This window comes from Lepidochelys olivacea (assembly GCF_965140295.1).
Source record: "Lepidochelys olivacea isolate rLepOli2 genome assembly, chromosome: 11".
Lineage (NCBI taxonomy): Eukaryota > Metazoa > Chordata > Testudines > Cheloniidae > Lepidochelys > Lepidochelys olivacea.
Window position 1 is genome coordinate 4,783,617 of NC_140421.1, and position 27,534 is coordinate 4,811,150.

General features: G+C 45.8%; 1 protein-coding gene across 2 annotated transcripts in view; it reads right to left on the reverse strand.

Annotated features, from left to right (window-relative positions):
- Positions 1–20,518, reverse strand: part of XRCC5 (X-ray repair cross complementing 5) — a 74,837-nt gene extending 54,319 nt beyond the window's left edge. The window contains exons 1-8 of one of the 2 annotated variants that reach the window (XM_084643649.1): positions 20,369–20,518; positions 13,130–13,243; positions 12,267–12,450; positions 9,806–9,854; positions 8,608–8,730; positions 7,452–7,640; positions 4,010–4,124; positions 2,588–2,726 (exon numbers count right to left, since the gene is read on the reverse strand). In XM_084643649.1, the coding sequence (XP_084499775.1) occupies positions 2,588–2,726; positions 4,010–4,124; positions 7,452–7,640; positions 8,608–8,730; positions 9,806–9,854; positions 12,267–12,450; positions 13,130–13,243; positions 20,369–20,503 (1,048 nt within the window). In that variant the 5' untranslated portion in view covers positions 20,504–20,518. Of the gene's footprint in view, positions 1–2,587; positions 2,727–4,009; positions 4,125–7,451; positions 7,641–8,607; positions 8,731–9,805; positions 9,855–12,266; positions 12,451–13,129; positions 13,244–18,322; positions 18,431–20,368 lie in introns of those variants that run through there. The other variant, XM_084643650.1, reaches the window with a different exon arrangement.
- Positions 20,519–27,534: the final 7,016 nt, after the last annotated feature.

Genomic DNA, 27,534 nt, shown 5'->3' on the forward strand with positions numbered 1-27,534 from the left:
GCAACATTTTATAATAAATTCCTGTTTCATCTGCATTGTAAACCTGTTCCACCGAGTAACCCTCTGCCTGTAAAATTTCTCTCAGCTTTGCAGGGTACGATTGCGCGTCGTCGTCAGAGCGTTTTTCTCCCGAAACTGCAATCTGAGAGATTCCGTGTCTTTTCTGAAATCACCATAGCCAACCTGAACTCACCTTAAAATTGCTGAATTTGCCATTAAGTTCCCAGTCGAATTTTTCCGCTTGCATGGCTATAAGCAGACCAGAGATCAGAATGCCTTTCTGCTGTTCTTTCACAAACCACATGTACACCACAGAATCAAGATCAGCATCATTTGCTAAACGGGCTTGTTTTCTTTGAAGGCCATGCTTTTCATCCAGGTTATGAATGCAAGTTCCAAGCTTGTCAGCATTCTTTAGCCATCCACGAAAGGTGGACTCATTAATGCCAATATCGCGGTTAATCTTTGCCTGGGTTTCGCCATTTCTAAGTTGTTCGAGAGCATCCAATTTCTCCTGCACTGAGTAAGCCTTCCTTTTGCCCGACATTTTTGATATCTTTCTAAAGATAAATACAGTACTGTACCTGTAAATTATTATTACATTTGTATGGTGTTCTAGGCCTACAGCAATTGTCTTAGGGCTTGTCTACACTACAGCGGGGGGTCGATCTAAGATATGCAACTTCAGCTACATGAATAGCTGACGCTCTCCCGTCGACTGCGCTTGTGCTCCTCGTTCTGGTGGCGTATTAGAGTTGACAGGAGAGCGCTCAGCAGTCGATTTATCACGTCTATACTCAAAAAAATTGTACTCTACTGTCCTTAAATTTGGGATCCATGGCCGCGACCACGTTATATCCGAATTCGCATTATATAGACGCGTGTTCTAGCAAGGGTCCGGTGTATTGTTACAAACAACACCTAAGATTACTACAATTAAAGGAGTTGAGAAAAAAAATATTTCTATTTTTTCATTTTACTTGGAGCACTTGACCTTCTGTAGTCACATGCACTATCTCCCCTGTATAATTATTCTATTTCCCCCATTTGTGTAAGACTTTTAAATAGCATCAAGAGAAAGAAACATTTTTTAAAATAGCAAAATGTGACTCCGTACCCTCAAAAATGTATAGGGGTGTGTCCACATAGCAACTAGACACCCACGGCTGGCCCGTGCCAGCCGACTTGGGCTTGTGGCTTTGTTTCATTGCTGTGTAGGCTTCCAGGCTCAGGCTGGAGCCCAAGCTCTGGGATCCTCCCACCTCACAGGGTCCTAGAGCCCAGTCTCCACCCCAAGCCCAGAAGTCTACACAGCAATGAAACAGCCCCACAAGCCCAGGCCAGCTGCGGGTTTTTCTTTGCTGGGTAGACTGAGAAGCAGATATTGCCCTTGAAACAATTTTTAACTTAAATTTTTAAAAATGGACTGTATTTCAAGTTGAAGATGTGCCTTTATTCATCTAAGAAATTGAATTCTTTGCATTCAAAGAGAAACTAAACCGTGCAAAACACAAATTTACATGCTGTGAGGACTGTCCTGCATTCCGTCACTGTGGCACCTCAAACTTCCCTTTAGTCTAAATGGTAAAGCTAATTCTCAAACTTTTTCATGGTGAGAACCACATCTAACAGAGAGATTATCCCCTTAACACCCCCTTCTTTTCATCATCACAGAGACCACAGCCCCTTCCATTCACAATTGTATAATATCCTTGTGGCACATACTTTTCCATGCAAGCAACTGCTATAACGGTAGGAAAGTATTTGATATATTTTTAGATATATTTTGATGCAATTTAACATCTGGAAACAAAAAAAGTCAGCACCCTCCACCAGCCCATCCACCATGGAGCACAAGTGCTCCACAGAGCACAGCTTGGGAACTGCTACACTGCCTTCTAGTTCCTACCTGGCATTATTATTATTGCAATATTAGAGTCCCGTGAAATTCTTTTTATTTTTTTTATAATTTTGGGGTGGGAGGTTATTTTGTGTTATTTCGTGTCATACATTTTATCCACACAGGGGATGGATGGGGAGTGGAGAGGGTGCTGGGAATTCTGGGGCGAGGTGGGGATTGGAGAGTGAGCCCACCCCTCACTCACTCTGCAGTGGTGGCTCTGGTCCTGCAGGGCTGGGCCTGGCTTCCTGCTCTGGGTATTTGGACCTGGCGCACGGGGTCACAGTACTGCTCGGGTTTGGCCCAGCAACCCCGCCAGCCATCATACGCTGATCATGATGAAGTGGCAGTGCGACGTAGTGCACCAGGAGCCACAACTGCAGGATGAGGTTTTTTGTTTTATATTGCTGTATCCATTTTTGTTGTTGTTTTATTTTGTATTATTTTGTCTTTGTAAAAAACATGCAGCTCTAGCTACAGTGGCAACAATATGAATTTTACAGATATTACAAGATGACAAGCTCCCTACACCCAAGAGTTTACAATCTAAGGCCACAGTTAGACTTCTAAATCCGTCTTTAGGCACCTAAGGGTGGGATTTTCAAATACATTTAAGTGACTTAGGAGAACAAGTCCTAAAATTTAAGCCTAAATGTCTTAAGAGGGCACAGAGAGAATAACCCATACCTTGAACAAGATCATCTTTCTGAACTTCTGTTTCATCGTCATCATCCAAGCAGTAGACAGTCTCTTTTTGCACATCTTCTTTTTTTAAGGTCTTGGCATCCACAAGAGTCCAGGACTTTTTCACCTTCTCTTCTGTGAGCTTTGTGTCAACATTGAAAGAAAAGGAATATTTAAATCTCATTTGGGGCTGGTCCCCTACCACAACACAAGAATCCATTCCTAGAATCATTTCTCTTGACCAAGTGCTGGGTCATTTTACCAATAAACAGCATTTGCTGAAAACAGCATTTGCTGCTCTGACCATCACTAGTGCTCTACTTATATTGACAATTCTCATTTCAGATTAAACAAATGGCTCTCATTTCCCTCCAACCCTTGCTGGTCTTGCCTATTTAAATTGTAAACTCTTTGGGGGTAGAGGCTGTCTCTTACTCTGCCTTAGTATAGTGCCTAGCACAACACCATACTCAAATAATTATAATAATTATTATTATAAATGAGGAGAAACAGGAAGCTGGCAAGGGAAGCCTATAGTGATTAGACCTTACCCAAGCCTAATAAATCCACCTTCTAGACACCAGGCATATTACTAAATTAGAATCTTTCGCCTTGAAGCAACAGAATACTGAAGAGAATCCTATTTTTAGGTTCAGGTGATGAACCAGTTAAACTCTATTTCACCAAAATCACTTCAGTATCACTGAACTACATGGCTGCCTAGTTACTATTTACATGATAGGCAGCTGTGGTGTTACACGTTTTCCTACTTTTAAAATGTTTTTCCTCTTATTCTGTGTGAAAGACCCACACAAACAATAGGGGAAACAGACTGAACAGTGAAATTGACTATATGTAAGGTCCTGTCAAATTGCACAAAGCAAACACGGAAAAAAGAGAGAAAATATTTTCACTAATCTTTTAAAGTTATTAGAATCTTACATGTGACTTGTAACAACAGTAAGTAAAACACTTATGCCCACAAATGTGATTTCAAATTGAGGGTATCCTTATTACTATTTCTAAAAAAAAGTACAATTTCCCCTGAGAAATAAGGAAAATATTAAGCCTCATTCATTTCTGGGCATTTCAGAGACAGCCAGTTGGAATGTGAATGCAACACCCTAAGTCAGGTTTGTAAATTTTATACAATTAAATGTCACATTGTGGATAGGAATTACTTTCTCTTTCTGAATATTGTTAACTTTAATGCTTTAACATGCATGTCTAATATGGCAAAGTTATGGTTGCTGTGAGAACTATAACTTTAGATTTATTGGTTTTTGCGCATGTAAAATCTCACCATAATGTTTTCCTTCATCTAGCTTAAGGTATTTAATTTTCTTGTCTTTAAGGAAAAAATGAAGGTGCAGCTACCTATGCTCCTGCCAAAGTATACTTAAATATGTGATTTTAGTAACTTACTGATTTGTATGCCACAATCCTTATAGACAGATTAGAACCTATAGTTAGCTGGCAAGGCCAAGCCATAGGTCTTCTTTCGATTTTCTTAAACATTGAAAGACGCTCCAGGCTCTCTCTAAATTAAAGAATCAAAAAAAGAGAGATTAATTCTTCGATAAGCTAAAAAAACAATCCAGAAAATGCAATCTCCTCAGGAAAGGGTGGAAGCCCAACTGGCTTGGCTTGGATTGCACAAAGCACTAGAAAATAAACTACATAGAACATTCCTGTTACTGAACATAGTAAGAAGGGGGCAGAGAAGGTGACCTAGTAGGTGTTTTCCATCTAAAGTCTCTATGACATTAAGGTTAAAGACAGCATGTCAGTTCTTATGGGGAAGAAGAGATTACACAGTTGTTTAGGAAGCATTTTGCAGTTAGCTAACATTAACCCAATTAAGTAATTTAGCTAGCTGAACAGCCCAAATTACAAAAGACACCTCTCACTGGTAAGACGTTTCCTGGGCTGGAGATGAAAAAATAAAGAATCCTGTTTCAATTAATGTTATTTTGTTTGTTTGGTATTTAACACTCCACACATTTTTAATAAGTTGTTAATGAATACACACTCTTTTTGCAGCTCAGTTAGGATAAAATCAGCTACTTTGAATATCTCTCAGCCAAACAGCAGATAAAAAACCTCATGAGGCAAAAAAAGGTTTTTTTAAATGACTGTACATTAAAATTACAGAACACAACATTGCATAAGGTTGCACAGCTCAAAGTCAGAACATGTGAAAATTAAGATTGAAAATACAGTCTTAACTCAGGGAATATTTATTACATTACATCTTTGTATGATCACAAAGATGTGTCTTCACGACCAACAAAGGCATGCTTTTACAGTTAGATAGTAGTTATCTTGCTGTAAAATCCTAGTGGAGACAAGGCTATGTAGTTTTTACAGCTATGTAGCTCGGAGAGGTCAACCACAGCTGGGGAGTATAACGTTGACCTCACCTAGCCGCAATGCAGTAAAAACTACCTGCATCTTGTCTCCATTAAGTTTTAACTACCTAACACATGTTAGTTATGCCACTGTAAAAAATACACCCTTTTGGCAATATAAACATAGCCACAGTCATATCAAATAATGCAAGATAATTCAATAGCATTTTGTACAACCTAGGCTACATGTGTATTTAAAAACCTGTGTCCATGTAATTAAAACTATTATAATTCATGCACTCAAGGGGTCAAGTTAAAGTAAAAAACTCAATTTTAACTTTTACATTTCTTAATTTTTTAATGCTTAATTGTGCTACCTTAATTCTGTATTAACAAAGTTCTTTAGATTTAATTTCCTATGTTTTTTAGAAGAAATAGATTCCCAGTTCTCCCCGACAGTGAAGACCAAGTCCATAAGCAAATTTTGCCCTTGTAGACTTGCAGACAGCATAGTCCAATAGTTAACTGATCACTAAATAATACACAACTCCATATCTATACACACGTGGACTTTGATAAACTTGCATTTTAAAAAAAGCCTAAAGACAGCATAAATGCCTCTTGCCCTGTAGCCAGCTTTCTTGGTCCCACATTGTGTTTCTTGACTTCCCCCATCCAGTTTAAACCAATATCAGACCTTAAAACCATATTACAAAATTCTACTTGCCCATCTGCTTGGATAAATTATTTATTTTTATAAGGGGGAAAAATATTTTTGATCAGCAGCATAGTAAAAAGAGGAAAGGAGATATTGTGTCTGGGTTAGTAAATTTTCATGACAGTTTTGCAAGGTTCCTTTATAAAAGCTGAATAAACTGATCTAAAGCTTCATATATTCTTAAACAACTTAAACTGCACTAAAGCTTTAATCGGTTAGCCAAACCCCCATTTATCCAAAGGTTTCAGACCTCCCCTGAAACCAGGGAGTAAGCAGGGCTGTACTGCATTTATAGGCCAGGATAGGAAAGGTAAAGATAAAAGACGCATTTATTATTTGTATTACAGTAACTCCTAGGAGCCCTAGTTAAGGAACAGGACCCCACTGGGCTAGGTGCTATACAAACACAGAACAGAAAGATGGTCCCTGCCCCGAAGAGTCTGTATAATCTATGTATAAGACAAGAGGCAGCACTACAGATGGCTATAGACAGAATGCATATGAGTGGGGCAAGACTGCGTTTGTCACAGCCAGAAAAAAGGATGTTGCAGTAATTAAGAAGCGGGACAATGAGAGCCTGCATCCAAGTTCTAGCTCTGTGACTGAATAAGAAAGGCTACATACTAAGAGGCGTTATGCAAAAAGAATCTGCAGGATTTAGATATAGCCTGAGGTGAGGACCCAGACAGAGAAAGGTCCAAGTCAAAGCTGATGCCCAGGTTACAGATCTGAGTGACAGGCAGGCAGGATAGTGGTATTTCCACAGTGACTAAGGAGGCTGGGGGAGGCTTTGGGGCGGGGGAGACTTAGAACACCTGATAGTTTTATGCATGTGGATTATCCTAAAGGATAATCATGATCAAAAATATATTGTTTGGTTTGGTTTTGGGGTGCAGCAACAAAGCCTGTTCTTATTGCCATTGAAAAATCTCAGGCTGCTTTGTAGTCAAATAGAAAATAAATACGTAGCAGCGGTGTTATATTTCCTCACAAATAAAAGGTCTAAATTTCCCTTCTCATATAACATACTCTAACCAGCCATAGAGGCCGAGATGAGGAAAAATATATAATGGCTACAAAAGAAGAGAGGTACCAAATGATAAGTTGGGCAGGATGAGGGGAGGAAGCTACCAATCTAAAACCTGACAGGGAGAAGTCTCAGGCATAGCAGCAACTGCAGTGTTTCTAAGATACACACACATTTTTATTGTTTCACTGTGGAGACACCAAACCGTAAAACCATCTTTCTATCCTCGCATTAGCAATTCTACTGAAACAGTCCATTGTTAGACACAATAGCACAGCAGTTTGCTATTAAGCCATGAGCTTCAAGAAGCAACCATCAGTCACAATCTGTCTGGGGGAGTTTGATAAACTAGTTGATCTGCAACCAATCTGAGACCAGGAAACCAGGGCTACCATTATGTGCAAATGCTTTACATGCACTGCACACACATTTTAAAATAGCATTCATCTGCTAAATACCTTATATTCAATATGTTTTTGAAGTCTCATTTAGAGGATCACCCTCCTTAAAAAATTCTGAGAAACACAAGACAGAGGAGGAATAAGGGATACTTTCTATAAAGAGAGTACCATATGAAGGAAAATTCACTTTCCATTGTATAATTCTCATATCTGTTCTTTGAATCAAAGCCACTGAAGTTGATTTAAAGGACCCACCCAAATTTGTGATAAGTTACACAAATACAAAATGCCACCTCAGTCATTAAAGCTTTTTGTGGATGAAATTAGAAACTAAACTTCCAGCATCTGAAAGGGGAGTATTCAAGTTTACCTGAAAGTGTAAATTTCATCCAGGCCTCCTTCTTCCTCTAAAGCAAACATCAATTTTCTCACCATACAGATGCCTTCTTTCTGCTGCTCGGTTAAGCCCTTCCTTGGAAAAGAGTTTCTGCACATATCAGAATGTCGACCATCGCCTGTATCCCCACTTCCATCTTCATCATCCACTGGAAACGGCAAGCTAAGAATACAATTAAAAACAGTTAATTTATTTTGCTACTTAACTAAAACAACTAACTCATTTTGGATGATTAAAAAAAAGAGAGACAAAAATTGCATTTGGATTGACTCTTTCTTCAGCCTGATGCCCTTTCAAATGTCAGTTCTAAGCCCCAGCAAAGAGTACCCTCCCAATCCCTTAATTATAGCTGTGCTATTCATCATTCCTGTAATAACTGTTATTCTGTAGGAGGTTTTAATAGCCTGTAATAGCTGGTGAATTCATGAATAAAACTGACACTTTCCTGTAGGTTACAATCTGGGTTAGAGTTTAACTAGCATCTCTAGATGAAATGATATTTTGCTGTACCCCAAACAATGTCATTAAGTTATCTAAGAATAACAGAAGCCCGTCTAGAAAAAGACCTGTGAGGTGATCTATTCCATCTCCCTGACAATACCTGTATATTTTCTACTGTTAAATTTCCTACTTGTTTAATTTTCAAACACCTTTGCGCTTTCTTCCATGCTGCCCCTCACGGTTGGGAGGAGCTCCCCATAAAAATCCAGTTACCTCATTATCCTCCTTTTCTGTGAAGTCTACAAAAAAAACCTGAGAACAGTTGGCTGCTGGTGTGCTGAGTCTACTGCCTATCCTACTGACCAATACTTATTGTTTCCTTGTATTCCCCACATCCATCCGTCTGTCTGTATCTATTGTCTCTTGTTTTATATTGAGATTGCCAGCTCTTTGGGGAAGGGGCCATCTTTTTATTTCCGAGTTTGTATAGCTCCTAGCACCATGAGGTCCTGTTCTGTGATTCCTACGCACTACAGTAATTCAAATAATAATAATATTACAGGGAGTGGCACCTTTACACCAAACCACAGCATCTTACCACAACAGCAGACAATTTAAGATGGTTGTAATTATGTAATGAAAATGGCACAGAGCTGTAAAGATGCTTTAGAGCTATTTCCACACTTACAAAAATTGCAGTGAGATTCCCGTTTTCTTCAAGTTAGCGATGATAATTTCCACCTGATCCTCACTGAAGGGACTGCTAAGGTCTGTAAACACCTCAATGTGTCGTTTCTCATATTTCTTTCCTCTTAAACAATAAAAACAGAAGATTTGTAGAAATAAAACAATCCTGTTGCATCATTGCTGAACACTTATTTAAAAAAATGTAAAACTGTGTCTCTAATAAAGTCGGTAAACATCAAGACATGCTGCCCTTAAGTACAACAAGAATACATCCAGTCAGCATGGTTTGTTCTTTCTTATTCTTATTCAGGGGAAGTCCGTGTCCTTTTTCTGATGTTTTCCCCACCAAGTGAATAGAAAGCCTGGCCCTCAGCTGACATAAATTAGTTTAACTACATTGAAGTCAATGGAGCTATGCCAGTGTATACCAATGAAGATCTGGTCCATGGTGTTTACTAAAGGTGCTGGCTAATTCCTCCAAGGCTGCAAGACCATGATTATAAAGGTGTTAAACTGTGTCTACATGGATGTTAAGGGTTTTTTTTTCCCCCAATCCTATTAAGCTCACACAACCGAAAAAAGCATTTTTCTTTATCTAGGCAGGTCTCTAGGATTTGTCTACACTGCCGCTGGGAGGTGTAATTCCCAGCATGCGCAGACATACCCCTCCAGCTAGTGCACTGGAAACATCAAAGCGCTGTCACAGGAGCGCTCCAGCAGCAGCAGTTTGAAGTGCGAGTGTGGTTGCACACGAGTGCTGGGAGAGCTCTCCCAGCGCTCCTGATAATCCACCTCCACGAGGGGATTAGCTCTGACCGCTTGGAGCCTGGCTCCCAGCGCTTGGAGCCTGTTTACACTAGCACTTTAAAGCGCTCTGACTTGCTGCGCTCAGGGGATGATTTTTCACACCCCTGAGCCAGCAAGTTAGAGCGCTATAAAATGTAAGTGTAACCAAGCCCTTAGTTTATACCAGTATAACTTCCCTATGTGGGCAAGCTCTTATTCAAGTGACTTAAATTGCTTGGGGAGGTTGGGTTTCTCTAGTGGGTTTTTTAGGAATAGCTTTTCATTGTGGTGATTTTTTTAAAAAGCAGCTTCTTCCCTCGTCACACAACCTTGCAGCATTAAAGTGGAGTCAGCTCAGATCTCAAAACTCCATTTCAGAATTCTTGTGCAAGTCCTCAGGCTGCAGTACTTACATTGTTTCCTTTTGAAGCAAGTCCATGCACACGACAAGTGCATCCAGGACTAAGTGAGTTAAAGACAAAAGACATTTAGAACAAGACTGTGTCACAAACATGCATGTTTTTCTCTTTATTTTAGCGGTTGCAGAGACAGTTAAAGCATTTTAGTGTATGACAACCAAACTAGCACCTATTAAAACGATCTATTGCCTTTCCTACAACCCTCTATTTTCCCTGCACTTTTAAAGGGAAGACTGTTACCAGGGACCAATCCTGCTATTGAAGTCAAGAGCAAAGCTATGATAGGAGCAGGATCGACCCCAATGAAAACATTTATCACCTAGACTTTTTGTATTATCATCATCTCTTTATTTGAAATCCATGACTGAAAACTACATGTAGTTTCAAAATATGACATAATTTTTCACGCTAATTCCCCTTTTCATAATAAACATCTATTTCTGATATCTTGATACATTTCTTTTCTCAAGTAATTTAATTGAAGATGTGCTCTTATCTCTGTGCTCAGAGATCTGTGGCCCAGATCCACAGAGGGACTTAGGCACCGCAATACTGAGCATCATGGCACCTAACTTTTAGGTGCCTAGAAAATCACGGGCACAACACTGCCAACCACACAGACTGAGTTAGGCACCGAGGCTACCCATACAACAAATGGGAAGAGACAGGCACCTTAGACTCCGAACAACAAAGCCAGCACACTAAGCAGGGAGCCGTCTGAGCTAGCCAGTGAGAGATGCCAACCAGAGGGGGGGGGGTATTAAGTCCCACCCCTCTCTCAGAGATAGGCACATTAGTCCAGGCTGCAAGGAGTCGCTTAGCTCTGATAGCAATCCATGACCTGAAAGAAGGCAGGCATTAGGCCACCTAAGTTTGTGTGGGGGTCTGAAACAAAACAGCCTGGTGGGTTGGGGTGGCAGACCTCCCTTATAACTTTTAGCCTAATAGATAGGAGACTCACTCTGAATGTGGGAGACCCCCAGTTCAAGTCCCACCTCCTCCTGAGGGATCAGCTACCTCTCAGGTGAAGGCCCTAACCACTAGGCTATATAGTTACACTAACTTTTTCACTGGTTCAATTCATACTTAAGTGTTCAATTGTTTAATAAAAGTGGAACAACTTCAACTGGAGAGACTGATGGAGACCCATATCAGAATATTCCATAGCCTAGTGTTAGCCTGACAGGGGACAGATCCTTGTTCAAATCCCTTTTCTCTCTCAGGAGGACAGGGGACTTAAACGGGAGTCTCTAACATCCTGGGCGAGTACCCTATCCACTGGGTGAAAGGTTACACGAAGTTCCTCTCCTTCCATCCCCGGCTTTTGTGTGTGACCTCACCTGAGGGATCCGGATCCAGCAGCAATACTCAGAGGCCACCTACTGGATCAGACCCCATCATGCAACTTAGGCAGCCAGACGCCTATATTTCCCAGTCTGTGAATTACTCTGGGGCTTACATGTGAGAGAGGAGTCCAGATGACCTATTGCAAGGCAGTAGTGTGCATGCTCAGGTGGGAGATAGGTGACCGGGCACCTAGAGTGAGGCTGCAGTGTACACACCCAGAGGAAAAACATTAGGTACCAAGTGAGTTTAGGCATCTACAGGTTAGGGGGCAGCTGAATTGGAGTTCTGTGAATCGCAATGGTGCCTAAAAACAGGATTTACACACCTAAGTCCCTTGATAGAGCGCATCCATGTACATACCTCCTTACCCATCAAACCGAGAATATGATTCAGTTTGTGCAACATACAGTTGACTGGCTGCAGGCTCCCCTGATGCTGCTCTACCAACCTGACTACAGCTTGAAACAATTATTTTTTGGGTGGAGAAGGAGAACAGGGAGAAATAGGAAAAACTTTCAAATGAAATGTTAAGAGGAACACTTTCAAAAACTCTCACCTATGTTACTAACAAAAGTGACTTTTCATAATGGGTGCATTTCACAGTGAAATGAGGACTGATCAATCTGAAATGTCTAAGCACACGCAACTGTGTTGGGCTTCCCTTTTGGTGGGAGCGTTTATTTTTTTAAAAAAGGTTTTCATAGGTTTAATTTGATGAAAACCTATTTTGCATTAGGCTTTTTAAGTCCCTTGAAAAAAAAAATTTTGGACCCTAATCTGACATTGTCTCTTTGCTGTATATTTTTCTCTCAGTCTCATGGAGAAGATACAAGAAGTGCTCAAAACTTAATTAACTCAGTACTTTATACTAGAAACAATTCACTGGGGCCAAGACTCCCCCTAACATCTTATAAAGAACTTTGAAAATTGGTTAATCTGGAAAACTGGCCCTTGTGCAAACTGTCAACTCCTAAATTCAAAAGGATAATATATGTTTAATAGTAGTTACGACTTCAACAACACTTCTGGTACAGTTTCACAACATAAGCTCCCAGTCCTCCATGCAACTTTATCTGGTTCAGAGATTTTGTACAGCCAGAGAGGATACAGTCTGTTTGCTCAGAGCCTGGTTGAATCGCGTTTTGTATGTCCTCCAGCAAATCAAAATCCGGTAGCATCAGGTGTCTCTGTACAGTAATGTTCTGATACTGATCACCACTGGCAAGGGTATTCTCTGTACCATCTGTGCCAAACAAAACTACAGAGACTTCATCTTTGCTCTCAGCAAACACCTGGAGATGGAGAAGGTACAAAAAAAAAATCCAAAAATGCACACTGTGTTGTACATACATATGTAAAATAGAAAGCGTATTATACAAATTTTGCAACTAGGTATCAATTACAGCAGACGCATATACAGCCCTTCCAAAATGTATGCATATGCAGAGCTCATTAACTTAGAATTAAATTCAGCTAGCATGCTGCTATGAGTACTACTGATCAACATATGGGGGAAATGAGTAAAATCAGATCACTCAGTTCCTAGAGTAATTCTACATGATGCTAAATTTTAACAATGCTGAAACATTTTATAAGAAGACAGCACTTTTCCCCATAAAAGTCTCCTCTAGCTTAAAAAAGGGGAGTGATCAAGCTAGGTGCACTTAGAAAAGGAGGACTTGTGGCACCTTAGAGACCAACAAATTTATTTGAGCATAAGCTTTCGTGAACTACAGCTCACTTCATCGGATACATTTGGTGCACTTGTCATCCACAAAAATCTGCTGGGAGAAAGGCCAATGTTGCTCTCACATGAAACAGTCATTTAGAATAATTCTAACTATTTTCCCAGCTAAACAAAATGTAATCAAATAAAAAGAGCGAAGAAAAGAGTCTATCAAGCCTCACCGTTTTCCTTCTTTCATTTCTAACCTTTTAAGTGTATCATACTCAAACGGAAAACACACGTACCTGTCGCTGCACGAACATCGTCATCATCTTCTTGGCTTGTTCAAACGGAGACTCCTCTCCAGGAGCAGAATTGCTCATTGCAAAGCCTACATCCATACACAGCACTATGGCTGCCTGGAAGAAAGTACCAAACTCAATTAGAATATGATGGGGCACACTTAAGTGAAATCACTTAAAGGAGCTAATTCACTCCTTGATCAACATAAAACATACATTTCACTTTACTGCATTACTAATCCCTATTGTTATTTTAATTGCTAATTTGACACGTTTGTGCAGAGGATAAGAATATAGGACTTCCCATACTGGATCAAACTAGTGGTCCATTTAGTCCAGTATTATGTCTCAGGGTTTAGCTACATGAACCTTTAGTTTGCGACAAGCTGGGGCTTGAATCTAGCCTGCACCGACTTTCTGCGTTGACTCTGTTGACATGCATTAACACCTGGGTAATGCGCTTTGATCTATCCTCTTTGAAATGGGACTAGATCAAAGTTCATTAACAGTTAACAGTGTGTCAGCAGGGTCCACACAAACAGTTTGTCAGTTTTGGAAGCATTATTACTTTGGACCTATTAATGTTTAATCTACCATTGTGTTGCCCATTCAGCCAGCTTTGTTAGGTCCCTCTGAAGTTCCTCAGTCTCCACTTGTCTTGATGAACCTAAGTAATTATATTTTCCACTGAATGCAGCCGATGAAGTGAGCTGTAGCTCACGAAAGCTTATGCTCAAATAAATTTGTTAGCCTCTAAGATGCCACAAGTCCTCCTTTTCTTTTTGCTAAATAATTGTGTCATCTGAATGAACAAAGCCAGAAGATTAATTCAGCAAAGGAGCTAGATGGGCAAATCATCCATTTGTTATGCCCTTAAGTGGCATTTGCAAAGAAAATGACAAAAGGCCAGTTTTCATTTTCAGCCACAGGCTGAACCAAGGATTTTTAAGTGCTCATCAACAACTTGTCTGGTGGGCAGCAAATTAAAATTACACAAGCCTAGAACAAAAATGTTTGGTTTTGCTGGGCTGCTGGTAAATAGGGCTTTTTCTAGCTTGGAGTCTGTCATCTTTTTTCTGAAAAGAATGTACATCTGAGTGTACATCTAACATTACATTTGCTGCCATCACATTGTTCACCCTGCTTTCCTGTTATACCACTTCCCCGTACCCTGTGTCCACCTGCTCTATTTAGACAGTAATGTTATCCCTTTTGATCCAAGTGGCTAGTCTAAGTTCGGGGCTCTTCATGCTGTTCCACCTGGGAGAAATTAATGATGGACTCAGATATCTTTGATTCAATCTTGTTTATTTACAAAGAATTTAAGTCCTGTTTCTCCAAACACAGAAGGAACCAAAAATCAGCAAACAGCTTCCCTGCTCATAGCATCAAACTCTTTCCGCCAGCACTCTGATGCAAAACTTTTCTCTAGGCTTATCCCAGAGCCACCCACCATGCTTCCAGGCTGTATCTGCTTGGCTTTTGTTCTGCTCTCTGTATCTCTCTCTTTGCTGTCTCTCTCAAACAGATACTCACTTGCTGACCAAAACAGTTCCATCAATTAAAGCTCTAGCCCTTGCATTTGAACCCTCTTAGATTAAGCTTCTACTCAGCTTTTCCATGTGCCTGTGTTTTGGGGTGTTACTGCTGTTGTTTCAGCCACCTGATTACAATGGCTTCTTTACATTTATTCCAAATATAAGGCAGTAGCATGCCTGGCCATAAGAAGCCTTAACCCAACCCATAACAGCAAGCTCTTCAGGACGGGGACTATGTGTTTTTACAGTGCTTAGCACAATGGGACGCAATTCTTGGTTGACCCATAGGCACTACAGTAATAAACATGATTAATAATAATGAATGGCCAAGTAACAGAATTGGAAGGATCTGGGTATTAAAGCACAGGATGAGAATCAACAGATATTGGTCATAGTCCCTGACCTGCTGTGTTAACCTGGCTAAGTCAATCCCTTTGCATCAACTTTAACTCCTGGTTCTCTTAAGGATACTGTAAAACTTCATTAACATTTTCAGAGCACTTCGAGATCCTCTACTGGAAGTGAAAAGTTTTATTACTCATCTTTTGCTTCTATTTCCAGGTAATACTGCAAAACTATTTTAAGTAAAACACTGAAATGTTATAGCCAATAAGAATGAAGAAAATAATCAAACGCTATACATTTAGAGAGATTTATTAAATTTATAGACAGCCTTGACTGTAGAACAACACAGCACTTCACTTTCTGGAGTTTGTAGCAGCAGTTGTTAAGTGGTGGGGTGAGGAAATGTATGGATTGTGTTTGGTCATGTCTACTTAATATAAAACTGCATTACACCTTGAGTACAAAGATACCCAGGTAGACAGTGGTACCTGGGTTTATACACCAGTCGCTGGTAGCTAAGTCACTAGCAAGTTCTACTTTCTCCATGGGAGGAGATTGTAACAAATCTAACGCTGCCAAAAATCGCTGGGAAAAAGTCTCACTTTAAGTTTGCCAAAAATAAGTTTTTATCCTCATCTTTTTGGGTCTTCTGAGACAGTGGAGCAGAAAGAAACAGCAGAAATGTTCTTTTTCTGTTGCTGTCTTTTTTATGGAAAAGGTATAAAATGACACTTGAAAAACCACAGTTCCATCTGAACATTTTGAACCTACTATTGCAATAAGTTGCATTTAACTTTACTGAAAGTGAAAAACCCTTTAAAGAAAAACCCTTTTTGTTCAGTTTATTTGTGCACTTAACAGCACTTTGTGTATCGTCAACTGCACTTCCTCCCTCGTGCACCAGCATGATGAGATTATTCTTGTGCAGTGCTCTGCAGGGGAACCTCACTTGCATGGTGTTTGCCAGTACAAGTAACAAGAAAGAAAACTGAAAAGGGGGCACATGCTCGAAGAAGGAGGGGGGAGAGTTAAACACCTTTTGGGTGGACCTGAGAGCAACACCAAACACCCCTCTAAGTATCAGCAAGAAACTTCCCCTTTTTATTACTTGTCCAAAGGCACTTTTTTAAAATTCAGGTCATTCTATTTAAAAGGCGCTGTCTGTGAAAACTATGTTTTCAAACAATTTATTTTTAAAAAGTCAAGCTGATAGCATGTCTTTAAGGAATTTAATCTGCCAGAGATGCATAGGGACAATTCTTTTAATGCTCTTTTTGTGTGTGTCACCTGCAGTGTTGTTCTAACCTTGTTGGTCCCAAGATATTAGAGAGACAAGGTGGATGAGGTAATATCTTTTATTGAACCAACTTCTGTTGGTGAAAGAGACAAGCTTTTGAGCTTGCCCATAGTTCTCTTTCATCAACAGAAATTGGTCCAAAAAAGATATTACCTCACCCACCTTGTCTCTTTTTTTATTGTCCATTACTAAGCTTTGTGCACTCTTCCTCTGCAGTATCTAGTGCTGTTACTGTCAGAGACAGGCTACTTACTATATTGGATGGATCACTCACCTGGTCCACACTGGAAGAGTGCTTACATCGGTTTTCCCTAAACTGATACTGAAAATGGTTTGAATGATAGATCAGACAAAATTGTTTCCAATACCATTTCAGAGAATTTGACAGACACCATTCTCCAACAAGCCAAACACTCTTTCTGGAAGTGAGCTGTAGCTCACGAAAGCTCATGCTCAAATAAATTGGTTAGTCTCTAAGGTGCCACAAGTACTCCTTTTCTTTTTGCGAATACAGACTAACACGGCTGTTACTCTGAAACAGTGCTGAAAATGACTCTCTCAGGTCTACATTTTCAAGTACATAAAAGGTTGTTACAAGGAGGAGGGAGAAAAATTGTTTCTTCTTAACCTCTGAGGATAGGACAAGAAGCAATAGGCTTAAATTGCAGCAAGGGGGGTTTAAATGGACATTAGGAAAAACTTTCTGTCAGAGTGGTTAAGCACTGAAATAAATTGCCTAGGGAGGTCGTGAAATCTCCATCATTGGGGATCTCTAAGAGTAGGTTGAACAAACACCTGTCAGGGATGGTCTAGAAGACTCTAGATAATACTTAGTCCTGCCTTGAGTGCAAGGGACTGGACTAGATGACCTCTCAAGGTCCCTTCCAGTTCTATGATTAGCCTGCATCTAATTTTCAATATCAGCTTCAAGGATCCATTGCTGGAACCCCTTTCAGGCAGCAGTTAAATTTCCTAATGCAGACAGGATTAACAATATCTGAAACCGTGTTCAAAGCTTTCTGGATATCTAAGCTGAAACCAGGTGGCATTTTACAGAAAGGCACTATTACAGTCCTAAACCTCAGTTCACGGGGCCTAGTTTCATGACTCTCCCAGTGCTTAATCGAGGAAGGGATCTGGATTCAGGCAAAGTGGATGCAGGTATATCCACATTGCAGCCGTGGATGTGAAGGTCAGTGTGTAGACCAGAGGTGGGCAAACTACGACCCGGGGGCCACATCCAACCTGGGGGACACTCCTGCCCAGCCCCTGAGCTCCTGGCCTGGGAGGCTCACCCCCAGCCCCTGCTTTCCCCCTCCCCCGCAGCCTCAGTGCAGCACAATGCTCTGGGCAGCTGGGCAGTGCAGTTGCAGAGCTGCGGCCTGACCTGGTGCTCCAGGCAGCTCGGTAAGGGTCAGGCAGGAGAGTTGGGGGTGGGGGTGTGGATGGGGGCGGGGCAGGCAGGAGAGTTGGGGCGGGGGGGTTGGATGGGGCAGTCAGGAAGGAGGGGGAGATTGGATGGGGTGGCAGGGGGCAGTCAGGGGCAAGGGTTCTGGGGGAAGTTAGGGGACAGGGAGAAGGGGTGGTTGGATGGGGCAGGGGTACCAGGGGGCAGGTAAGGAATGAAGTGGGGGTTGATGGGGCGGCAGGGAGCAGTCAGGGGCGGGAGGTCTAGGGGTGGTCAGGGGGTGTTGGATGGGGCAGGATTCCCGGGGGAGCCATCAGGGGGCAAGAAGGTGGGGGGTGTTGCATAGGAGGCAGGGGCCGGGCTACACCTGGCTGTTTGAGGAGACACAGCCTCCCTAACTGGCCCTCCGTACAATTTTGGAAACCCGATGTAGGCCTCAGGCCAAACAGTTTGCCTGCCCCTGGTGTAGACCTACTAGTACTCTCACTAGCAATAAAGGTAAAGACACCGTGATGCTGGCTTCAGTGTTGGTTGCACAAGAGAGAAGGGGCAAGCAGGTCTGTGCAGCCGGCACTGAAATGTCTTCGCTTCTATTTTGAGGGAGCTACCTGGAGTGGGTATGTCAATACCAGGTGCATTCACACTCCTGGCAGTGACCCAGCTGCACCCTGGGAGCATGCCCGGGTAAACAGGCCAATGGTCGGAGCGGGCAAGGCACTCTCAGCAGCAGTTCTTCACCGGGCACCCTCTACGAACGAAGGACAACCTGGTGATGCAGACACTTGGCCAAGAGTGGGGAGATCAGGGTCTGGCTCCCAGCCTGGCCCGGGGGGGGGGAGGGGGGGTGTCCTGGCCCAGTCACGCCCCCATTTCCAGCTGTACAATGGGGGTAAAGACTCATCTCCACCTGGCAGAAGCTGACACCTCGGGGGCGGGGGGGGTCGCGGCCCGGGAAGATGCTGAAAACCCGCGGGGGGGGGCCGGATTGGGCGGGGGATTGGGCACTGGTGGGCAGAGGCTGGGGGGAGGATGGGGACCCGGGTGAGGGGGAACTGACCAGCCAGAGGCTGGGACACCGGGGGAGGGGGGCGGGGGATTGGGCACTGGTGGGCAGAGGCTGGGGGGGGGGGGATGGGGACCCGGGTGAGGGGGAACTGACCAGCCAGAGGCTAGGACCCCGGGGGGGGGCGGGGGATTGGGCACTGGTGGGCAGAGGCTGGGGGGCGGATGGGGACCCGGGTGAGGGGGAACTGACCAGCCAGAGGCCGGGACCCCGGGGGGGGGGGCGGGGGATTGGGCACTGGTGGGCAGAGGCTGGGGGGGGGGGATGGGGACCCGGGTGAGGGGGAACTGACCAGCCAGAGGCCGGGACCCCGGGGGGGGGCGGGGGATTGGGCACTGGTGGGCAGAGGCTGGGGGGGGGGGATGGGGACCCGGGTGAGGGGAACTGACCAGCCAGAGGCCGGGACCCCGGGGGGGGGCGGGGGATTGGGCACTGGTGGGCAGAGGCTGGGGGGGGGGGATGGGGACCCGGGTGACGGGGAAATGACCAGCCAGAGGCCGGGACCCCGAGGGGGGGGGATTGGGCACTGGTGGGCAGAGGCTGGGGGGGGGGATGGGGACCCGGGTGAGAGGAAATGACCAGCCAGAGGCCGGGACCCCGGGGGGGGGGGGGGATTGGGCACTGGTGGGCAGAGGCTGTGGGGGGGATGGGGACCCGGGTGAGGGGGAACTGACCAGCCAGAGGCCGGGACCCCGGGGGGGGGGGGGCGGGGGATTGGGCACTGGTGGGCAGAGGCTGCGGGGGGGGATGGGGACCCGGGTGAGGGGGAACTGACCAGCCAGAGGCCGGGACCCCGGGGGGGGGGGGGCGGGGGATTGGGCACTGGTGGGCAGAGGCTGCGGGGGGGGATGGGGACCCGGGTGAGGGGGAACTGACCAGCCAGAGGCCGGGACCCCGGGGGGGGGGGGATTGGGCACTGGTGGGCAGAGGCTGCGGGGGGGGATGGGGACCCGGGTGAGGGGGAACTGACCAGCCAGAGGCCGGGACCCCGGGGGGGGGGCGGGGGATTGGGCACTGGTGGGCAGAGGCTGGGGGGGGGGATGGGGACCCGGGTGAGGGGAACTGACCAGCCAGAGGCCGGGACCCCGGGGGGGGCGGATTGGGCACTGGTGGGCAGAGGCTGGGGGGGGATGGGGACCCGGGTGAGGGGGAACTGACCAGCCAGAGGCCGGGACCCCGGGGGGGGGGCGGGGGACCCGGGTGAGGGGGAACTGACCAGCCAGAGGCCGGGACCCCGGGGGGGGGGGCGGGGGACCCGGGTGAGGGGGAACTGACCAGCCAGAGGCCGGGACCCCGGGGGGGGGGGCGGGGGACCCGGGTGAGGGGGAACTGACCAGCCAGAGGCCGGGACCCCGGGGGGGGGGGGCGCTGGCCGGGCGGAGGCTGGAACCCCCCCGCGGGGGCGCTGGCCCGGCAGCAGAGGGAGTCGGGCCCAGCTCACGCCCCCGGTTGGAGCGAGGAGGAAGCGCTGCCGGCGCCCGAGCCCCCCTCACGGGAGCGGGGGGGGGAACCGCTCCCCGGGGATGAGAGGGGCCCGAAGCCTTATGGGACCGCGGAGGAGCCTGCCCAGCCCCCCCGCGCCCGCCCTTACCTTGCCGCCTCCCCGCGCCATCTCGCGCCCCGAACCGGGCCGGTGGGTCCCGCGCTCTCCGCGTCCGGCCGGCAACCGGCCCCGCCGCGCTCGCGTTCCGGCCCGACAGCGCCACCCAGCGAGCGCCCCGCGCATGCGCTGCAGCCGGGCGGGGCGGGGCGGGGCGGGGCGAGCGGGGGAGGTGTAGGGGGAGAGGGGGAGGGGACGGAGGGGAGAAAGTGAAGAGGGAAAGCGGGGGAGGATAGAGGGGGAAGGTGTAGGGGGGAGAGGAGAAGGGGAGGATGGAGGGGGAAGGTGTAGGGGGGAAGGGGGAGAGGAGAAGGGGAGGATGGAGGAGGAAAAGTGAAGAGGGTAAGGGGAAGAGGAGAAGGGGAGGATGGAGGGGGAAGGTGTAGGAGGGAAGGGGGAGAGGAGAGGGGGAGGACGGAGGAAAGAAAGTGAAGAGGGAAAGGAGGGAGGATAGAGGGGGAAGGTGTAGGGGGGAAGGGGGAGAGGAGAAGGGGAGGACGGAGGAAAGAAAGTGAAGAGGGAAAGGAGGGAGGATAGAGGGGGAAGGTGTAGGGGGGAAGGGGGAGAGGAGAAGGGGAGGATGGAGGGGGAAAAGTGAAGAGGGTAAGGGGGAGAGGAGAGGGGGAGGACAGGGGGGAGAAAATGAAGAGGGAAAGGGGGAGAGGAGCGGGGGAGGACGGAGGGGAGAAAGTGAAGAGGGAAAGGGGGAGAGGAGAGGGGGAGGATGGAGGGGGAAGGTGTAGAGGGAAACGGGGAGAGGAGAGGGGGAGGATGGAGGGGGAAAAGTGAAGATGGAAAGGGAGAGGGGGGGAATGGAGGGTGTAGGGGGAAAGGAGAAGGGGAGGACGGAGGGGGGAGGTGTAGGAGAAAACGGGGAGAGGAGAAGGGGAGGATGGAGGGGGAAGGTGTAGAGGGAAACGGGGAGAGAAGGGAAAAAGGACGGGGAAGGTAGCTGGAAAGGGAAACGGGGAGAGGAGAAGGGGAGGATGGACGGGAGGAAATTAGATGGAAAGGGAGGGGGGAATGGAGGATGGACGGGAGGAAGTTAGATGGAAAGGGAGGGGAATGGAGGATGGAGGGGGAAGGTGCGGGGGAAAGGAGAAGGGGAGGATGGAGGGGGGAAATGTAGAGGGAAAGGAGGAGAGGAGAACGGGAGGATGGAGCAGGAGAAGGTAGAGGGAAAGGGGGAGACGTGAAATGGAGGAGGGCCAGGGCTGGAACCCACCCCTAAATTGAGCCTCCATGACCTCAGTCCCCTCACCCACTGTGGGGTGCTCTAGGGAGTCTCAGAGTGGAGTCTGGTGATTCTCTGCTGCAGTCCTCTGTGTATCAGCTCTGATTGACCTCACCAGATCTGACTTCATTGCAGACCCTGCAGTTCTGTCCCTGCTGGGGCAATGACAGTGGCAAGCAGTGACCACACAGCCTCCTTAAAGCAAAGTATCACTGATTTAGAATGAATACATATCAGAAAAAACATATCTTAAAAGCGATAAAACATTCTGTCTGCATCTCCAGCCATTGATTCCCTGGCTCTGGGAAGGCCCCCTGCTTAGACACCCTCCACAGAGTCTCTGTCACAGCCCGTCTCCCTAGACTTGCTGACAAGTAACCCTCTTGTCCCCCAAGAAAAACTTTTTAGCTCTTTCATGTTCTTTTGATCTCTAGCTGCCTAACTTCAGCAAAACAAAACTTGCAGCTTACTTGGGACTGGAGACAAGATTCTTGAAGCTAACAGCTTGACCAGTGGTCTTTCAGTTGTGTTCTGGGGTGTCCTTACCTAGATCTGCTGTATTGCTCCCTCCACAGACCCCTAATAAATTAAAGCAATACAGTCATAAAAAAAAATCTAGGAACCCAATATACAATCACTTCCCCTCACTAGCCTGGTCATACACAGTCTTCATAAAACAGTTACTAATTCATAGATTAGTGCATAGCAATTCCATGTCTATCATATATGGCATCCTCGTCTTACTGTCCAATGATCTCTGAACACAGTTCCCGCCAAAACCCACCAATGCGCCAATCCTGTGTCAGCCTGCTTTGAGGATGCTGGTGCTTAAGGGATTCCCTCACCCCAGCACACTCTCATTGTCCAGAAATATAGGGCAGCTAGGCAGCGTAGAGAAAATGTTACAGGAAAGCAGGTACAGGGAAAACCCAGGGAACAACTGCGTGGGGGGGAAACAAGGCACTGCCTTGTTTATTCATTCACTGCTCAGGTTCATCACCCTGAGAACGTAAGAGAAGAAACAACTGATGGAGGCACACAGACGGATGGGGAAATACAAGGAAACAATGGGACAATATTGGTCAGTGTGATCCACAGGGGTCTCAGTGCACCAGCCTCTTAACCATTGTAAAGTTTTTTGAAGACCTCGCAGCAAAGGAGAGTTTGAAGGAGGGATCTGAAAGAGGATAATGAGGTCCTGATTTTCGGTTACTCCATTCCAGAGTAAAGGATGAAATTCCAGCCCCCAGCATTTGCTCAATATCCTGGTGTTTTTTCTGAACCATGGCCTAGGTGTTCCCCTGAAACCCTAGAGTTGACCTAGAAACCTAGCTGCAGGCATTGTGCCAAAACCCTTCTTCCGGATGTTGGCTCAGAACCATCTCCGTCCATTCCCCAATGAACCCTGGTCCTAGGCATTGGCCCAGAGGTCTGGCTCAGATGTGCGGAAAGGCTGGTGAAACTGACTCAATGTTAAAAGTTGAAACCACGTAATCTTTCCCCCATTTGTAATCCTCTTTCTTCTGCAGTAGGCATTTGTTACTGTCTCTTCATAGAATCATAGAATATCAGGGTTGGAAGGGACCTCAGAAGATCATCTAGTCCAACCCCCTGCTCAAAGCAGGACCAATCCCCAACTAAATCATCCCAGACAGGGCTTTGTCAAGCCTGACCTTAAACACCTCAAAGGAAGACGATTCCACCACCTCCCTAGGTAACGCATTCCAGTGCTTCACCACCCTCCTAGTGAAAAAGTTTTTCCTAATGTCCATCCTTGAATATATGTGATTTTATAAATATCTCAGGGAAATACACAGACAATTAACCCAAACAACCTCACTCCCCACCTCCTGGGGTCTATTTACACCATCGAAAGAAACCCTCTCTAATCACTTCTGAATCAAGTTTCAGTTCTTGATTTCATCTCTCAAGTCTACACAGAGCCTCCTTGTCATCAGGATTGATTAATGGGCTCCATCTGGGGATGCCAGAGCATTTCTGGCCTGGATTGAAACTGAAATGTCTTTGCTTATAATGCCTGCCAAAGAGACTTGATTAATTGGTTATTTTCATTTTATAGAATGCCAGGCTCTAGCTATAAATAATAAACATGTGAAATCTACACAGAAGAAGAAGCCAGGGCAATCCAGATAATCCTGCCTGCAAGAAAGGGACTGGGAATCCTAATCTCGTCACCTTCCTCAACAGAAGGTGCTCTCATTCCTTTCTGCCTTTGGTCCTTTCTTGGTACCCCAGGAAAACAAGGCCTGGCTTGAACAAACACAGCCTGAGGCAGTAGTTATGAGGAGGCTGCCCAGTGCTTGACTTCATTCAGCCCCTTTCCAAGGGAGCAAGGAAAATAGCCTCCCTGTTTTGTTACAAGAAGGAGTGCATTATCCAGGCAGCTGCAGCTGTGACCCAGCTGGGCCTGGCAGCCCTTGTCAAGCGTGAATGGGTTCAGGGTGAGGTGAGCGATAGCTCTTTCGCCTTTCTCCCTGCTGGAGCTATACAACATAATGTAGATCCTGACTTAAGGGTTCCTGCAGCCAAAATTCCACGGGGTGGGAAATGGAGTGGGGAGTGTTAAAGTCTGGGGGAACAGAGCCCAATAACTTTATTGAAATAAATAACCTTTCACAGAAGAGTTACATCAGATCACATTAGGAGACCTGCATGGGTCCTCTTACATGGCAGAGCTTTAACTACATGGGCCTGCAAAACAAGACATGACCTGGGAGTCTGCCCCAGGTTTCACATAGTGAAGCAAGTGGCTAATGGCAGGCCCAAGGTACTATGATGCATGTGGGAGAAAATCTTGACCCCCCCCACCCCCAATTTATAATGATGAAAGCCTGACCTTAAACCTTAAATTTGGCATTTCCTAATCTTTTTTATTCTTGATTTGCAACCTTAAAGATCTTTTAACATAGTTTTTTGGATGTCACTGTAGCTTATGTTAGGTTATTTTTCCTCTTTGTAGACTAGCCAGTGGAGGGCAACATGATCACATTTAAGCAGATCAAACATTTTCTCCTGTGCAGGGGATTAGTAACATATGCACCAGCCAGTACATTTTTTGTAGTAGGATCTCAAATTTAGCAAAGGGATTTATGAATTCAACAACTGCAGAAAAGTACCCAAGACTAAAAAAATACAAAAAAACCCAACAGCCCTTCCCTGAATTTCCACTTCTTAAACATTTGTTGTTAAAAGATTCCCCCGTGGCAGAGCCCTGATACACCCGGTTTCTGCTCCGAGTACTGTTGACTAAGTTCTAAATCCTTGGGTTAACAAAAAGTTTCTAAAGGAGACGATGAAAGACACTTTAATTCTAGTATTGCAAAAGGCAAAATATTACTCATTGTAAAGCTACTGGCAACCTGACAGCTGTCCCTGGTATTAAAATAATTCTGAAGTAGATTTTGCTGGGTTAGATGTTTAAATCTGCTCCAACGTATGTTTGCATTACCATGATTTATATTGCTACCTCCAATTTGGTGCCTGATTTTATTTATTCATGAGTAGCCCCTGTGGCTTCACTGGGGTTGCTTATATAAGGGTTGCAGGACTGGGTCCTTAAACAGTAGGTCAAGAGGGTTCTTCTATCAAAGGTCATGGCTCCAGGTTGGTAGGAGGAGTGGAAACCTTCCAAAAGAATAGCAAATAGATTGGGTGAATCTGGAATAAAGGAGAACAGACAAGGTAAATAGGTGAGAAAGAGATAATAAATATGGGGCCAAATTACATTGCAATTTGGACAGCAGGAAAAAAAACCAGGCATGGTAGAACTCAGCAGGGCTACATTCTGCCTAGAAGGGAGGCACTGGCCGCTATTGTGCTATAGGTTACCAAAAACTAGATTATCTCAGAAGAAGCACCATCCTACACTTCTTATTCTTTACATGCTCTCAGTTTCACAATCAGGTCATTTGTAGCTCCCTTGCATTCCTGGGTTTATGCAGTAGGTTATTGTTTGTTTCTTGCCTTTAGCAATCCAGATGCAGCTGCTGCTTTCCTAGGAAATGCTTTCACGCAGTGTGGTTTTCTGGGCAACATGGCTAAAATAATTAATGCCATCAAGCTTCTGCAGTTGGTTCAGAATAAATGAAATCCTCTAAATCCCACCATCCCCACCCCCACCAACAGTGTGTCTGCACGCATACACACACTCAGGAGGGCCACAGATTAGTCCTCATGGAGGAGGAATTTGTCCCACATTCATCAAATCAGAGAGAGAGACGGCTGAGGGACGGGGGGGAGAGAGATTCTTCATCTGTCTGTAAGGCAGGCAGAGAGCCAACCTCTGCATTGTAAAGGCTGTGCGTGACTCTCTTTCCTAGCGGAATGGATGAACCCACTCTGGAAGTCCCACTTAACTTCCAGCTACTAGAAGTTGATTGGAATTATGCTGGAAGGATGAAGGTTGGGGAAGCACTTTTTATCGGAGCAACTATCTAGTTTGTGCACCCCAGAAGTAGGATATTTTAGGATGTGATGCAGGTTGACATGATGGCCAGCCTCCAGAGCAGCCTTTTCTTAGCCTTTAATTATTATAAATAGCCTTTCATTGATATAAACCCTAATATGCTTCCATTTCGGGCACTGGAAGCAGCCTTATACAGTCAGAGAGTCAGGCAATGCAACGGAGCGGAGCTATATGCAGTACTGTTTGAATCGCAGCCAGAATTGTTTCAGATTCAAAAGCAAAGACTCTGGATTAATGCCCAGCACAGGCATGGTAGAAACACTGCAGTTTGCCTTTCATATTTTGAACTGCTAGGAGCACAGCTGCAAGTGCATGAGACAGCCCGACTAGAGTAAAACAAACTGCATTTCCTTTACTCCTCTCTAATCTATATCCCCTCTTAGCTGTATTTTCTAACTGATCACCTCCATGATCTCATGGAAGATAGGTCCATCAATGGCTAGCTGCCCAGATGGTCTGGGATGCAACCCCATGCTCTGAACGTCCCTGGCCTCTGTTTGTCAGAAGGGGGGAATGGGTGACGGGGATGGATCACTTGATGATGGCCTGTTCTGTTCATTCCCTCTGGAGCACCTGGCATTGATCCCTGCAGGAAGGCAGGATACTAGGCTAGATGGACCATTGGTCTGACCCAGTATGGCCATTCTTATGCATTTAGGATTTAGAATGCATAGTGACCTAAGAAAATAAAAAGTAAACATCTCTAGCCACTTATAATTAAGTCTAAGATTTTGTCACGGATATTTTTCTTAAAAGTCAGGGACAGGTCATGGGCAATAATGAAAAATTCACAGAAGCCAGTGACTTGTCCCTGACTTTTACTAAAAATATCCATGACCAAATGGGGAGCCTGGGCAGCTGAGGGAGGGCTGGGAGCTCCAGGGTCCCCCTCTGCTGGCAGCTTGGAGCTGCAGGGGTCTCCCCTGCCTCCTGCAGAGAACTCCACGGGTTCCCCCTGCTGCCCACGGAGGCAGAGAGCTCTGGGAGTCCCCCCTGCTGTCTGCGGCAGCTGAGAGCTCTGGGAATACCCCCTGCTGCCTACGGTGGCAGGGAACAGCAGGGGTCCCTCCACAACCTGTAGCTGCCAGGAGCTCCAGGAATCCCCCCTGCCACCAGCGGGGAGCTGCGGGAATCCCCCTGCTACCCGCATGGCCAGGAGTTGCAGGGGGTCTGCCTGCCACTGGCGGTGGCCGGGACCTGTGGGGGCTCCCTGCCTCCGCAGGCAGGGGAGGACCCTGCAGCTTCCAGCCAGCGCTGGCTGAAGTCACGGAAATCTTTGGAAGTCATGAAATCCGTGACTTCATCACAGCCTTATTTATAATCACTTAAAATCTATCTTTCTGCAGTTAATACACTTGGATGGGGGCATTTGCTGGTGTCTCTTTCTATACAGTTCATGAGTGACTTACAGACCATTCATGCAATTTAGCTGGGTAT